This window comes from Rhinoraja longicauda, chromosome 7 (assembly GCF_053455715.1).
Source record: "Rhinoraja longicauda isolate Sanriku21f chromosome 7, sRhiLon1.1, whole genome shotgun sequence".
Taxonomy (NCBI): Eukaryota; Metazoa; Chordata; class Chondrichthyes; order Rajiformes; family Arhynchobatidae; genus Rhinoraja; species Rhinoraja longicauda.
Genome location: NC_135959.1, coordinates 19,563,574 through 19,578,067, shown reverse-complemented (window position 1 = coordinate 19,578,067; position 14,494 = coordinate 19,563,574). Strand labels below are relative to the sequence as shown.

At 43.8% G+C, this 14,494-nt stretch overlaps 1 protein-coding gene across 1 annotated transcript in view; it reads left to right on the top strand.

The window, feature by feature from the left end:
- The window catches only part of pcca (propionyl-CoA carboxylase subunit alpha), a 354,157-nt gene that overhangs the window by 152,979 nt on the left and 186,684 nt on the right, over positions 1-14,494 (top strand). Inside the window, exons 10-12 of the mRNA XM_078402214.1 lie at positions 1,364-1,466; positions 4,171-4,265; positions 9,070-9,220. Coding sequence (XP_078258340.1) covers positions 1,364-1,466; positions 4,171-4,265; positions 9,070-9,220 — 349 coding nt within the window. The remainder of the gene's footprint in view (positions 1-1,363; positions 1,467-4,170; positions 4,266-9,069; positions 9,221-14,494) is intronic.

Below are 14,494 nucleotides of genomic sequence, written 5' to 3'. Positions count from 1 at the left end.
ATCAATACAGCATTTTAAATTTATTTAGTGAAAGGGAAATTTATCCCACAGATAGATGTTCAAATCATTTCCAGTTTCAGGATACCGTGAGTGGCTCACAGTCGATTACATAAATTTGATGTAGGAAATATGACAGCCATTTTACCGTATAGCAGCACTGTGATATTGGTGACATCATCTGCTTTAGAAATATTGACTGAGGGATACAAATTTGCCTGGACATTGGAGAGAATGTTCATTCTTTTCAAATAGTATCATGGGATCTGAGAGAGTGTCAAGAGTGTTTTATTGTCATATGTTCCAGATAGAACAATGAAATTCTTACTTGCAGCAACGCAGCAGAATATGTAAACATAGTACAATGTAAACAATATAATAAATGAGAAAACACGCACGCACACGCATACATGCACATATCCAACTCCGTACAGAGGATGGACTGTGCTTCAATTTGACATCACAGTGTAAAAATAGCAACTCTCGTCACACAGCACCCTCTTGGCACTGGCGTATCAGCCCAGATTTTATGATCTTTTTTCCTGGAATGGGCAAACCTCATCGAATGGTGCTGACACGAGTTGCAGTAATTTTCTGCAGCACAGTTGAAGTCAGAGAAATCAAGGATCATAGCACCTGAGCATCTGCTGATTTAGTTCAGTTTAGTTTTGTTTAGAGATACAGCGAGGAAACAGGCCCTTCGGCCCATCGAGACCGCACCGACCAGAGCCCCGCACATTAACACTATCCTATACACACTAGGGATAATTTACATTTATACCAAGCCAATTAACCTACAAACCTGTACATCTTTGGATTGTGGGAGGAAACTGAAGATCTCGGAGAAAACCCACGCGGTCCCAGGGAGAACGTACAAACTCTGTACAGACAGCATCCGTGGTTGGGATCGAACCTGGGTCTCTGGCGCTGTATGCGCTATAAGGCAGCAACTCTAGTGCTGCGCCACTGTGCCGCCCCCATTGTAAGTTGCATATTGAGTCTTCAGGGAGATTGAAATTAATTTTATTAAACTTTGGTTGTCAGAGAAGCAAAAGGACATAAATCCAGAACTTCCAGATATCTTCTCAATTGGAAGCACCAGATTGACTGTTATGCTGCTTGAATCCCAATGGCATTGTCAATTTGGCATACTGATACATATCCGGTATTGTAACGTCTCAAGCACATAATTGACAATATCTTTTTTTAATATTCAACCAATGAATATTCTATAACCCAAAATGAATAAAACCTGTTGGATTGTATTAATGAAAGTCATCAAGTAACTGTAATGATTTTAAAAATTAATTCAAAATGCGAAAGTATAAACTAAAACTCCTCTCTCTTAATTTGTTTCCCTTTCTAGGGAAGGATTTAGATTTTCATCACAGGAAGCTGCCTCAAGTTTTGGAGATGATCGCCTCTTGATTGAGAAGTTGATTGATAATCCTCGGCACATTGAGATTCAGGTTAATAAGTTCAAAATTCCCTAATTGAAAATTCTGTTCAGAGAGGCTTATAATTAAATCTGTTTGTTTGAAAGTCTGTTCTATCATCCGTGGAGCATGGTTTCAAAGCCAACCCAAGATAGATAAGGTAGAGGTTCTGCCAGTTAGACCTTTGAGCGTACTGAATTTATACAATACATTCAGGTTCCTTATAGGAACATTCAAAAGCAACACAAAACTGCTCTCATGAGAATACTTGAAAACAAAGGTGAGAATGTTATCAAAGCAAGGTTATGTATTTAACATAATTCCTTAAATACATAAATGCAATGAAAAGTGTGTTTAAAGGGAAGAGGAGCACCGCAACCCGAAACACTAATTAATCAGTAGTGTCTTTCAGAGAGTCTATAATTATGGCTGGCTTGGGGGTAACAATGAAGATGTCACATTTGTGCTCCCTTGATTGGGGGCAGAATAGAAAGTGTTTTCCTGTGCATGTACACTGATGAGCCAAAACATTATGACCACCTGCCTAATATGCTGTTGGTCCTCCTTGTGCCGCCAAAACAGCGCCGACCCGCCGAGGCATGGACTCTACAAGACCCTGAAGGTGTCCTGTGGTATCTGGCACCAAAACGTTAGCAGCAGATCCTTCAAGTCCTGTAGGTTGTGAGGTGGTGCCGCCGTGGATTGGACTTGTCGATCTAGCACACCCCACAGATGCTCAATCGGATTGAGATCTGGAGAATTTGGAGGCTAGGGCAACACCGTGAACACTTAATTATGTTCCTCAAACCATTCCTGAACAATGTGTGCAGTGTGGCAGGGCGCATTATCCTGCTGAAAGAGGCCACTGCCATCAGGGAATACCATTGCCATGAAGGGGTGTACCTGGTCTGCAACGATATTTAGGTAGGTGACACGTGTCAAGTTGACGTCCACATGAATGGCCGGACCCAGGGTTTCTCAGCAGAACATTGCCCAGAGTATCACACTCCCTCCACCGACTTGTCATCTTCCCACAGTGCATCCTGGTGCAATCACTTCCCCAGGTAAACGGCGCATACGTACCCGGCCATCCATGTGACCTAACGGGACTCATTGGACCAGGCGACCTTCTTCCACTGCTCCAAAGTCCAGTTCCGATGCTCGCATACCCAATGTAGGCGCTTTCGACGGTGGACAGGGATCATCATGGGCACTCTGACCGGTCTGTGGCTACGCAGCCCCATGCGCAGCAGGGTGCGATGCACTGTGTATTGTGACACATTGCTCCCGTGACCACCATTAAAATTTTCTGTAAGTTGTGCCACAGCAGATCTTCTGTCGGTTCGGACCAGAAGGGATAGCCTTCGTTGCCCTCGAGCATCGATGAGCCTTGGGCGCCCAACACCCTGTCGCTGGTTTGTGGTTTGTCCCTCCTTGGACCACTGTCGGTAGGTACTCACCACTGCTGACCGGGAGCACCCCACGAGCCTTGCCGTTTCAGAGATGCTCTGACCCAGTCGTCTGGCCATAACAATTTGGCCCTTGTCAAAGTCGCTCAGGTCTTTACTCCTGCCCATTTCTCTTGTATCTAACACATCAACTTCAAGAACTGATTGTTCACTTGCTGCCTAATATACCCCACCCCTTGACAGGTGCCATTGTAACAAGATAATCCATGTTATTCACTTCACCTGTCAGTGGTCATAATGTTTTGGCTTATCGGTGTATATGGCAAAGAATGATCAAAGGAATACGTGACACTGACAGTGACAAGGAAAAGCAGATGCTTGAAAAGCTCGCACCTTATATTGATGACCATGGATACTCTCTTGATTGTTCAGTGAATTTATTTCAGAGAGAGAACAATGTATGCTGATTAGGAGATGCTCAGCCTTGTCCATGACCTGTGCTAAGTCAGTTCATTTTAGCAGAGGAGCCAGTATTAAAGGAGAGGAAATCTGAGGTGTTTTGTCATTTATGTTTGCCATTCCTCTGAGGAAGAAGTGGGCATTTGTGCAAGGGGTATTCAGCTGTGATTCCCTGATGTTAAAAACTACTCATTTTAAATGCCCACGTTTGACAAGCTAGATCCAGGGCTACAATATTGGAGAAACAGAGAAATGCAGATGCTGGTCAAAACTCAAAATGATACAAAGTGCTAGAATAACTGAGCAGGTCAGGCAGCATCCCTGGAGAACATGGATAGGTGAAGTTCCATGTTCGCCAGTGATGCTGCCTGACTTGCTGAGTTACTCCAATAATTTGTGTCCTACAGTATTGGATTCAGGAGACACCTGGAAGAACAATGACATTCAGAAAGAAGGAAATTAATGACAAGAGAAAAATAATAGGAACAAATGCATTCATAATAGGTAGTTTGAAAATGTATTCAAACTATGTGGATAATTGAAAACAATTGTTTACCCAGTTAAATATCTTACTTAAAAAAAAAATAGCAATCAAACAGATACTTGGTGGATAAGTGAGACACACAAAAGACTTCAGATGACGGAATCTGGAGTAAATATCAAACAGCTGGCCAAGGTAGCTTCGATGGAGAGAAATAGACACAGTTTTGAGTCGCTCTTCGTCTGTACATTTCCAGCAGTTCATTTTTACTACTTGATTGATCGTGCTGTTTGAATTTAATATTAACAATGCTTTATATCATGATCATGACATACAAGATTTAAAAAATGTATAAACTTGTCTTTCAGAAGCATTTTTGTATCCATAGGTTATAGGAGACAAACATGGTAACATACTTTGGCTGAATGAGAGAGAGTGTTCCATTCAGAGGAGAAATCAGAAAGTTGTAGAAGAGGCACCAAGGTAAGACTTTACAGAACGTTTTGACACACCATGTTTCATTGTTCTTGTTTTTCATTAAAATCTTGAGTAACATAAAATCACATTATGGCAGATGGAATATAACATGGAAAAATGAGGGCATTCACTGTGATGAAGAAAACAGAACAGTAGAGTGTGTATTAAATATTGAGATATTGGATAGTGTTGATGTTTATAGGGACCTGGGTGAGCTTATACACAAATACTGAGGCCAATGTACAAGGAAAGCAGACACTTAGCAAATGGTACATTAAACTTTATAACAAGTGGGTTTGATTGCAGAAGTAAGGAGGTCATTTCAATTATTAGAACCTTGGTGAGACTGTTCCTGGGGCAGACCTCCCAACCTTTCCGAATTTGGCGGAAAGTTTCCGCTTCCTTATTTCATTTCCGCCATTCTGATTTCGCCTCACATTCTTCCGCAAAACACATGCCTCGCCTCTCGCCCCGCCCCGCCCGCCGCTCGCCTCGCCTCTGGTCTCGCGCTGTACTCGCCTCGCCTCGCTGCTAGCCTGGCCTGGCCTCGCCTCGCTGCTAGCCTGGCCTGGCCTCGCCTTGTCGCTGGCTCGGCCTCGGCTGGCCGCTGGCCCGGTCTTACCTCGCCTCTCGCCTCTCGCCGCTGGCCTCGCCTCGCCTCTCGCCGCTGGCCTGGCCTCGCCTCTCGCCGTTCGCCCGGCCTTGCCGTTCGCCTCGCCGCTGGCCTCTCCTCGCTGCAGAGTGTGATGCCCGTTGATGTTGAGAGGGGATGGGGGGGTTGGGGTGCGGGGGATGGGGGCAGGGGAGTGGGAGGAGGGAGTGGGGGTTGGGGGGTGTGAAGGAAGGGAGGGGAGAGTGGGGTTGGGAGGGGAGTGGGGAAGGACGGGTGGGGGAGGGGGAGTGGATTTGGGGGGAAAGGGGGGAGGGGAGGAGAGGGGGAGGGGTTGGGGGAGTAGGAGGGAGAGGGGTGGGGAGAGGAGGGTGGGGGGGAGGGGTGGTCTTGGGGAGGGGTGGGGAGAGGTGGGGGGTGAGGGGTAGTGAGGGGGAGTAGGGTTGGCGGGGACATGGACCGTTGTGCTTTGCTGGTGAAGACCATTGGAGCAAGTATGTCTTCAATTATATTAGGTATGTGCAGTTTTTTTAATGAAACTCTTTCTTCATAACTTAGTCATACATTTTATGACCATTGTTCTTTTATTCAATACCAAGAGAATTGGGATGTGTAAGGAAAAAGCAAAATAGAAAAAACAAAGCAAAACAATTTTTTCTTTGTGTTGTAAAAAGTATTTATGTTCAATAACCTTTCTATAATAGTAGAATATACTCATGATAGGCCTGACATTGTACATGTAGTCCAAGAACTACAGACTGTTGGAAATAATAGTCGTTTTTCACACGTGAATGTAGCGCAACGCGTACGCGCATTTGGCGTGCATACTTTTTTTTTGCTGAAAAGTTGAATTACGCACCATATTATGAATTTTGATGTAAAATTCTGAATTTTTGGACATCAAAATTATGATTTTTTAAAATCAAATGTTGGGAGGTCTGCCTGAGGTATTGTGTGCAGTTTCGGTCTCCTTACCCAAGAAGGGATGTACTTGCCAGAGAAGGAGTGCAGTGAAGATTAGCAGACTGCTTCCAGTGATTGAGTATGGGGAGAGATCAAGTAGACTGGGACTGTGTTCTATTGAGCTTAAAGGAATGAGAGGAGATCTCATTGAAAGTTACAAAATTGTTAAACAGCTTGATACACAGTTTGAGAATAAGATGTTAGCTGTCGAGGATTGAGGCGTGGAAAGATTTCTACACTCAGAGGGTGGGAGCATTTTAAATCCTCTATCCTGTGTAGATTCCATCCTTAAGTTCATTTATAGCAGTGACCAGTAGATTTCTGGTTACTTAGGAATCTCCTCACGAAATATGGGGATAGTGCTTGGAAACGATGCTGAGGTAGAGGATTGCTGTGATCTCAGAGAATAATGGAACAGATTGCCCAATCTATCAAAAAGGGGGAAATGTATTCCCATTGGGTGATAAAAGTAATGAGAATTCAGTTTTCGATTCTTGCCTTCCACTTCTGGATGTATTCCCCAATCTTCCTATTTACCTTGTGGCAGCCCTTTTATCTGCATTTTCTCTGTAACTGTAACTATATTCTGCACTCTGTTCACTTTCTCTTTTTGCATAATCTGTTGTACTCATGTATGGTATGATTTGCCTGGAGAGCATGAAAAACAAAGTTTTTTACTGTGAAAATAATAAACCATTAATAATTCTACCCCATACCTGGGAAGTGTTAATGTGCCTCTAAAGGTGCAGCAAGTAAGAATTTCTTCATTCCCTTCTCGATGCAATGACATTTAAATTCTCTTGACATGCTGCTAAGAGATGTATATTGTGTTTATTTGGACTATGATGTATGCAGCTGCTAAAGTCAAGAATTGTGCTGCAGTGGAAGGGAAGCGTAAGGAAGAGCAGAGGTTCATATGGTGCATCTACCAGGTTTTAGAGTTTCTTTCCCATGTTTTTTTTATTTTCATATTTCAGATACAGCGCGGAAACAGGCCTTTTCGGCCCACCAAGTCCGCACCGCCCAGTGATCCCCGCACACTAACACTATCCTACACACACTAGGGACAATTTTTACATATACCCAGTCAATTAACCTACATACCTGTACGCCTTTGGAGTGTGGGAGGAAACCGAAGATCTCGGAGAAAACCCACGCAGGTCACGGGGAGAAGCTGTTATCAGGCAACTGAATCATCTTACCACAACTAGAGAGCAGGCCTGAACTACTATCTCCCCCATGGGTAACCCTCAGACTATCTTTGATTGGACTTTACTGGCTTTACCTTGCATTAAACGTTATTCCCTTATCGTGTATCTATATACTGTAAATGGCTCGATTGTAATCATGTATTTTCTTTCCGCTGAATGGTTGGCACACAACAAAAGTTTTTCACTCTACCTTTTCACACATGACAATAAACTAAAATGATATTCACTTCTCTCGCCTAATTCTAGTGTCGATGGTAATTCTGTATTTGTTGCACTTAGGAGAATTTCTTTTCTGTCAGGCGTTGGAGAATAAGAAACGAACTTTTTCTAACTGAAACTAATGGAAAGAAATGTCCTTAAATTTGTTATCACAGCTGAAAATTATTTTTGCCATGATCTTTAAGTTCTTTCCTTATTCTATGTCGCAGTATTCTTCCAATTATGAATAACATGTTTTTGAAGAAGCATGGAATGTTTTAATTTTAAGTGTCAGAATTTTAAGCGCAGAATGACATTTTTCCCTTTTTGCACATTTGGTGTGAGAATTGCGGAGTCAGTTAACTCTCATCAAGTTAACAATGAAACATTGATCAGAATATATTTTAAATTAATCATGTCTGTGTCGGAAAGCTTTGTTTGCAGAACTAATGTGGGATGAATTTAATAAAAGGAGACAAGTTATATTAGTGGCACAGAACGTCAGAAACAGAAGCAGCCACTTTGATGGAAAAAAATGTTGCCTTAATGTCAGGGATGACCACTCTCACCTGCCTTGGGCTCTATGGCCTCTTGTCTGTTTTTGGGACAAAGCTGCAATGAGATCTGGAGGATAGTCGTCCATCAAACTGACAGAGTGAACTTCCTTTAAGTTCCTTCCTCAAATCTTTTTAACCAGATTTTAGATCACAATGATTTTGTTTCATAACGGAATTTCAGGTTACAAATATTTAATTGGTGTTAAAAATAATATTGCTTGTTGAAATAAAAAAAATAAAAAAAATAATAATGCAAGAAATAACTAGCACTACGATACCATCCTTTCCAGACCTAGTCTGTTCCAGTAATCAATTCCGTTTTTTTCTAAAAAGTAGTCGTCTTGTAATGAAAGGAAGCCAACGGCCAATTTCTATACAACAATATACAAATGATCAGTTAATCTGTTTTAGTGAAATTCATTGATGAATAAATATTGGGAAGGGCAGTGTGGAGAACTTCCCTGTTCATAATGCATAGAATATGTATTGGGTGGAAACAGGCCCTTCGGCCCAACTGGTCCACGCCGATCACCATGTCCCATCCACACTAGTCCCACCTGCCTGTGTTTGGCCCATATCCCTCTAAACCTGTCCTATCCATGTACCTGTCTTAATTGTTTTATAAACATTAAAATAGTCCCTGCCTCAACTTTCTCCTCTGGCAGCTCATTCTATACACCCACTACCCTTTGTGTGAAAAAGGTTACCCCTCAAATTCCTATTAAATCTTTCCCCCTTCACCTTAAACGTATGTCATCTGTTTCTTGATTCCTCTACTCTGGGCGAGACTCTATGCATCTACCCGATCTATTCCTCTCATGATTTTATACACCTCCATAAGATCGCCCCTCATCCTCCTGCGCACCAAGGAATAGAGTCTCAGCCTGCTCCACCTCTCCCTGTAGCTCAGACTCTCAAGACCTGGCAACATCCTTGTGAATCTTCTCTGTGCCCTTTCCAACTTGACAATATATTTCCTGTAATATAGTGCCCAGAACTGAACACACGACTGTAAATACTTCCTCGCTAACATCATATATAACTGCTATCCTTCAAAATAGCATGGAATCTGAGAGAGCAGAAAAGTGGTCATCTGAGACATGGTACTCCAGACGGTGTAGTACCGCCAACCAGTGGGTCGACCTGACCTCTGGAGGTTTGAACCGCAGTCATTGGGAGCAAAAGCACAATCCACTGAGTCACATGTGACACTCATTTGCTGCTAAAACGTATTGTGCAGGTGCTCATACATTTACCTTTTTTTAATGCAGCACCTTTCTGGATCCAGAGACTCGAAGAGCCATGGGAGAACAAGCAGTGGCATTGGCAAAAGCTGTCAATTATTCCTCTGCTGGCACAGTTGAATTCCTTGTGGACTCAAGGAGGAACTTTTATTTCTTAGAAATGAACACTCGACTTCAGGTATAGAAAGATTTTTTTTCCTATGAGCTCTTTGGGCAGATTTGAATAGTGACGGATGGTTACCAGGGAACCCAGTAGATAACTAGTAGAGGGCGGCACAGTGGCACAATGTTAGAGTTGCTGCCTTACAGCGCCAGGGACCCGGGTTTGATCCGGACTACAGATGCTGTATTTACGTCATTTGTACGTTCTCCCTGTAATCTGTGTGGGAATCCAGGAGCTCTGGATTCCTCCCACACAAAGACGTACAGGTTTGTAGGTTAATTGGCTTGGTAAATTTGCAAATTGTCCCTGTTGTGTATGTGTTAGTGATAGTGTGCGGAAATCACTGGTCGGCATGGACTCAGTGCGCAGAAGGGCCTATTTCCGCGCTGTATCTCTAAACTAAACTAAACTTTAGCCAGTGTGGAGCATGCACCACAGGGAATGGTCAAGGTAAGAGGCAGGGACGCACTTTAAGGGGAAGCTGAAAAAAAACATATGAGAGAGAAAGAGGGAGGGAGTGAGAAAATAGGAAATGGTGATTGGGAATAAGAAGAGGAATTGGAAAAGTCTTGTGTGAATCAAAAACACCAGCATGCACTCTTGGGCTGAATGGCCAATTTTATTTGGTGCTATAAATTCCATGTAATGGCATCTACTGTTGCTGAGAACATTTCATCCCATGCTTCAAGTAACCTTCAAGACCTCGAGGGGGATACAGTTAAGCGCCACAGAGGTGCTGTGGTATGTAGCTCGTCTTAATGCTTTGATATTTTTCCCACTTGGCAGCCAAAATTTCCTTTTAGATTTTTCTAGTGCTGAATCCATGCTGTGTTGCACTAAAATTGATGCTGGTGTCAGCACTAAGAATTGAGCCTTTTTGAAAATGTTTTTCAAAGCCACAGTCTACATACCTTGCCTAATGAGATGTGTTTTATGGATAACAATAAAAAGTGTGTTTTCATTTAAAATGGAAGGAGCAATGTTTACGGAGGAGCTTGAAGTTTAATGGTAGTCAGGTTTTGGACTTGACTAAAATGATCATCTTTCTTCTAATAATAAAAAAGGAAGGATCGTTTGACAGGATTATCATTTGGGACTAAAATTATTTAGTTAATATTTTCTTTCTTAATCCATTTAAACACCTCTGAGTTATCACACAGATATACAAAATAGTTGAGCATGGAGAGACCTAAAAAAATTATGCCAGGAATTATGGCGGGAATGGGGAAGCTGAGTTTGTTTTGCCTTGGGGCAGAGAAGGTTAAGCAACAACTTAATCAAGTGGTTCAACTTCATTGAGTCATAAAGTGATGCAGCATAGAAACAGGCCCTTGGGCTCACTGAGTGTGCGCTGACCATCAACAACTCATTTACACTAATCCTACATTAACCCCATTTTTAATACTCCTCACATGCTCATCAATTCCACCCCGCCCCCCCCCCCCCCCCCCCCCAAGATTCTATTGCTCACCCCATAACCAGCAGGAATTTTGTAGTGGCCAATAAAACCTACCTATCCGCATCTCTTTGGTATGTGGAGAAAGGCCAGAGCACTAAGAGGAAAACAACACAGTCACAGGGAGAGCATGCAAACTCCACACTGATAGTATCCAATGATAGGATTGAACTCAGTTCCCTGATGCTGTGAGGCAGTGGTTCTGCTGGCTGTGCCACTATGCTGCCCAAAATTTCGCACTAGTTTCTAATAGAATGGAGAAAATAAACAACTTTCACTGCGAGGTGGAAAAAACTACAAGCCTTTTTTTTTAATACAGAGAACTGTTAAAATCAAGAACTGTTTGAAAGAGTGGGTAAGCAGTAATTTTTAAAAAACAAAATAATTGAAAAAGAGAAATTCACAGGGCTGTGGAGGAAGAGCAGGAGAATGGGATCAATTTGAGGGCTTTGATTGGGAACAAATTGACGTGCAATAATGTCACTGCATTCATCAGATTGGAGATTTATATCCGCAGATTATATCTTGAAGAGAAATGTGGGAACATGGGCTGGAAAATGAGAAAATAACAAATTTGCTTCATCGTTAACAGTTGCCAGCCTTTAAAAGCTTCTATTGAGAAATTAAAAAAAGGTTAGCAAACGTTAATGTGGGTTCCTTATAGAGTCATGCAGTACGTAAATTTCCCCTTCAGTCCAACTCATCCATGTTGATCAAGATGCCCATTTAAGCTAGTTCCATTTTCCCGTGTTTGACCCATATCCCTCCAAACCTTTTCTATGCATGTATCTGTCCAAATGTCTTTTAAATGTTGTTATAGTACCTGCCCAACTACTGTACTACTTCGGCAGCTCGTTCCTTATGTGTATCACTCTCTGTGTGAAAAAGTTGCTTCTCAGGTTCCTAATAAAATCTTTCCCCTTTCACTTTAAACGTATGCACTCTAGTTCCTAATTCCCAACCTTGGGGGAAAAAGGCAGTGTGCATTCACCCTATTTGTACTTTTCATGATTTTATAGCCTCTATAAGAACCTCAGACTTCTACGCTCCAAGAAATAAAGCCCTAGCTTGCCCGACCTCCCTACCCGTCCCTCGAGTCCTGGAACATCCTCGTAAATCTTTTCTACCTTTTTTCAGGCTTAATGGCATCTTTCCTATTGCAGGATGATTCACCACTTCCTCTTACAGCTCCTTCCATATATTTTTTTCCCTCTGTGTGAGAACATTTTCCCCAGGGTTTCAATTACATTTTTTACCTTAAACGTTTGCCCTCAAGTTCATGATTTCTCAACTCTAGGAAGATCGACAAGAAGAGTGGCCTCAAGAGTGCAGCTAATATCGTCAGACCCATACCACCCTGGCCACATTCTCATCTCACTGCTACAATACAATACAATATAATACAATATATCTTTATTGTCATTGTACAGGGGTACAACGAAATTGGGAATGCGACTTCCATACAATGCAATAAATTAATTAGATTTTTAAAAGATTTTTTTTAGATTTAGAGATACAGCGCGGAAGCAGGCCCTTCGGCCCACCGAGTCCACGCCGCCCAGCGCTCCCCGCACATTAACACTATCCTACACACACTAGGGACAATTTTTTTTACATTTACCCAGTCAATTAACCTACATACCTGTACATCTTTGGAGTGTGGGAGAAAACCGAAGATCTCGGAGAAAACCCACGCAGGTCACGGGGAGAACGTACAAACTCCGTACAGACGGCGCCCGTAGTCAGGATCGAACCTGAGTCTCCGGCGCTGCATTCGCTGTAAGGCAGCAACTCTACCGCTGCGCCACCGTGCCGCCCGCTAATCAGCATAAATTTAGACAACCCAGTGAAACAAAATTAGAAACTGTTTTAAAACAGAATAAAGTGCAAGTAGGTCTGTGCCGGTTCACTGTACGATGTGACCATCTGACTCAGCAGGACCGGTTCAGAGCAGCTATGGGCCTGGGGATGAAGCTGTTCCTGAGTCTGGAGGTGCGGGCGTAAAAGGCCTTGTAGCGTCTGCCAGATGGTAGAAGTTCGAACAGACTATTGCAGGGGTGTGAGGAGTCTTTGTGAATGCTGGTGGCTTTTCTGAGGCATCGTGTGTTGTAGATGCCCTCCAAGGCTGGTAGCTGTGTTCCGATAATCTTCTGAGCTCTATGGCTACCTGCTGAAGAGCTCTCCTCTCTGCCTCCGTGCAGCTGAGATACCACACTGGGATGCCATTCGTTAGGATGCTCTCTATGATGCAGCGGTAGAAGGTCGTCAGCAGCTGTTGGGGCAGACAAGTCAAGTCAAGTTTATTTGTCACATACACATACACGATGTGCAGTGAAATGAAAGTGGCAATGCCTGCGGATGGTGCACAAAAAAGAATTACAGTTACAGCTTATAAATAAAGTTAATAAAGTTAATATAGAGAAGACAAAAGTCCCTGGAGTTATAAAAGTTAACAGTCCTGATGGCCTGTGGGAAGAAACTCCGTCTCATCCTCTCCGTTTTCACAGCGTGACAGCGGAGGCATTTGCCTGACCGTAGCAACTGGAACAGTCCGTTGCTGGGGTGGCAGGGGTCTCTCATAATCTTGCTGGGTCCATGTTGCAAGGAAGGAGGGCACAGATGTGCTTCTTGATTAATTTCTCGAAGCATTTCATGACAACCGAGGTGAGGGCCACCGGTCGGTAGTCATTTAAACAAGCTGGAGAGACATTCTTTGGCACCGGTACAATGATGGATCTTTTGAAGCATGCAGGGACCACGGAATTTGCCAAGGAGAGGTTGAATATTGTGGTGAGCACTGGAGCAAGCTGAGTAGCACAAGACTTTAGTACTCGCCCAGATATACCATCTGGGCCTCCAGCTTTCCTCGTGTTCACACGCGTCAGAGCCCTCCTCACGTCATGCTCGGACACCGAGAATGTGTGCACATCCCCGGCGGTGGATCCCCCTCCAGCCACGCTAGCCAGCGCCCCCTTGGTGTTGTTTTTAGACGGCGAGCTAGGGGTGATGTTACCCGTCTCGAACCGTGAATAAAAAGAGTTCAGGTCATCAGCTAAGGAGGAGCCGGCACTTCCGGTTGAGGGGGTGCTGGACCGGTAGCTAGTTATAGTCCGTAGCCCCTGCCAAAGGCACCTGGTGTCCTGCTGCTCCATCTGTGACTCTATCCTGTCCCTGTACCTCCTTTTTGCGTCCTTCACCACCCCTCGCAGTTGGTAGGACTCTACCTTGTAGTCGTCCATATTGCCGGATGCCAGGCCAGAGTTGTAAGCAGCGGTGCGAGCATTCAAGGCAACGCGAATAGACCTGTCCACCCAGGGTTTTTGGTTAGGAAAGATACTAACCCTTACCGTGGGGACGATGTTATCGGATACTGTTGCAATGAAGTCCGTAACCGCTTCCGCAAACTCACTGACGTCTCTGGAACATGCTTGGAACATATTCCAGTCGACTTCACTCAGTGCATCTTGCAGCATGGCTTCTGAATGGTCAGCCCACCGCTTTACGTCCCTCGTCACTGTCGCTTCCCGTACTATCTGTTGTTTATACTCCGGCAGCAGGAAAATGGCAGCGTGGTCAGATTTTCCAAAGGGAGGAAGAGAAACGGCCTTGTAGCCCTTCCTGAACGGCGTGTAGCAGTGGTCCAATGTTCTATCCCCCCTGGTGACACACGTGATGTGTTGGTAGAAGTTGGGCATGACCTTTTTGAGATTTCCCCTATTGAAATCTCCAGCCACCAGCACAGCCGCATCAGGGTTCTTGTTTTGGTGTCGACACAACACATCGTGTAGGGCCGACAGTGCCACGTCGGTGTCCGCATGCGGTGGAATATAGAC